Here is a 1,776-nt window from a genome sequence, read left to right as displayed (position 1 = left end):
TAACAGGATGTTTGTACTTGTTCCTCTTACGTGCTGCTTACGATGGCTCTCTGGTTTTTCTGAGTGTGAATATGATGCGTGCATCAACTTTTGCCTATCCAAGATTTTCCCACTGTGATAGTCGGATCATAGTGCGATCAGCTTCTTGTACAACTAGCAGCACAGAATATAAAATATGCTGAAGAGTTCACATTTCTGCATTTTGAAGTTAATTTTGTATCAAATTCCATGTTGTGGTTTAATGTTAATTTAAAACCATTAACAAAATTTATCATAAAAGACTCAGTTCAGGATAATTTTAATGAAATATTATTTGATAATAAAAGGTTTTAGCTAGAGGAATAAAAAGTCAAATAAAAACAATCCTCCCCACTGTCCTTGTGTTTGACTGTATTTTCTACAAAATGCTAACCAGTGAAGCCGGTTTTAACCTTTGAACTTTTTGTTTTAAGTTTTTGTGATTAATGATTTACAAATCTAAAATATCTAACTGTTCAAAACCTGTCAGTGAAGAAAAGAACAGTGCACGCATCTCCCTACTGCTCATCTTCATATCCTCTGGTTTACATGTTCTACCTATTTTCAGACTCTGACTAACACTCCAAAAACCTTGATTTCATGATGCTAGCATGCTAATTAGACTTAGAATGTATTTTCATTTGTTGTACCTACAGTCCATACAGCTCAGCGGGTTTTTGCATCTTCCTTTTCATTCACACACACAGGCCACAAGAGGTCTCAGTTTGGGCGGGGGCAGATCATCGCAGTGGGGGATTGGTGGAATCCGTCTGTCACCCAAGGGGATCGTCCTTCCAGGGTGCTTTGGGCAGGATCGGATCCCAGAGCAGATGGATGTGCTCAGGGGTACTAGAAAATGCTCTTGCCTTGTTAATGTTGTAATCAGAAGATTTCATCATAGAACTACTTGAAAAGAAATGCCTACAAATGTTGTGCAGTACACAGGTTGTTATTTGTCAGCTGATATTTGACAGTGAGCTTTATAACTCTTTCAAAAACCATTGTACCTTCAAGAAGTGCCTTGTGGAATCATGTTTTTATGCCTGTGTTCACTAGATGTTGAGTTAAAGCACATTTGCTGAATGTAGAGTTTAGTATAAATCAGCACAACCTCAGATTATTTATAATGTGAAAAGTGACAAACAGGAAGATCTTTATCTTTGCTGCATTGATGCCAAAGATGTCCTTCCTCAACTCTGTGTTTTGGCAGAGATAATTATCTGTTTCAGTCTCTTTAATTAGCTGGTGCTGATTTGAAGTTTGCTAGAAATGCAGTGTTGTTCCATACATAAACCTCCGTCCTCAATAAGTTATCATTCCATTTTTACTCTGCTCTGAATTATGTACATCAGTATTATAGTGTCATCGTTAAAAATTCTATTTTGCATAATGTTGCTTTTCCTTTTTTTCTGTGAATCATTTTCTGTTATTGTTAACATCTCATCAATTAAAACATCAGTATTTCAGATTTTCTGTCAGTGAAATACGCTTCATCAGTTCGCATTAACTTAAATCTGCCAAATACATATACGTGTGCATTTATTTTAAGTTGCTGTTTGAATCTTTGGTTCTAATTTTATAGTTGTTTCTGAATTGCTTGCAGCTTTAGCCCCTGATGTCAGAATCAAACAGCAGTACAAAACATATTTTATGAATTGTGCTTTTACACTGTTAGAGTAGAAGTACACCGATCAGGCATAACATTATGAGCACTGAGAGGTGACGTAAATAACACTGATTATCTCTTCATCATGGCAT

The 1,776-nt window shown here is 36.1% G+C and overlaps 1 protein-coding gene across 3 annotated transcripts in view; it reads left to right on the top strand.

The window, feature by feature from the left end:
- LOC309692532 (glutathione hydrolase-like YwrD proenzyme) overlaps positions 1–1,479 on the top strand; it is a 14,126-nt gene extending 12,647 nt beyond the window's left edge. For 2 of the 3 annotated variants that reach the window (XM_082511130.1, XM_082511131.1), the window contains exon 12: positions 726–1,479. In XM_082511130.1, coding sequence (XP_082367256.1) covers positions 726–871 — 146 coding nt within the window. In that variant the 3' untranslated portion in view covers positions 872–1,479. The remainder of the gene's footprint in view (positions 1–725) is intronic. The other variant, XM_082511132.1, reaches the window with a different exon arrangement.
- Positions 1,480–1,776: the final 297 nt, after the last annotated feature.

Source organism: Aulonocara stuartgranti (genome assembly GCF_965226115.1).
Source record: "Aulonocara stuartgranti genome assembly, chromosome: 17".
Taxonomy (NCBI): Eukaryota; Metazoa; Chordata; class Actinopteri; order Cichliformes; family Cichlidae; genus Aulonocara; species Aulonocara stuartgranti.
This window is presented reverse-complemented; position numbering and strand designations above follow the sequence as displayed.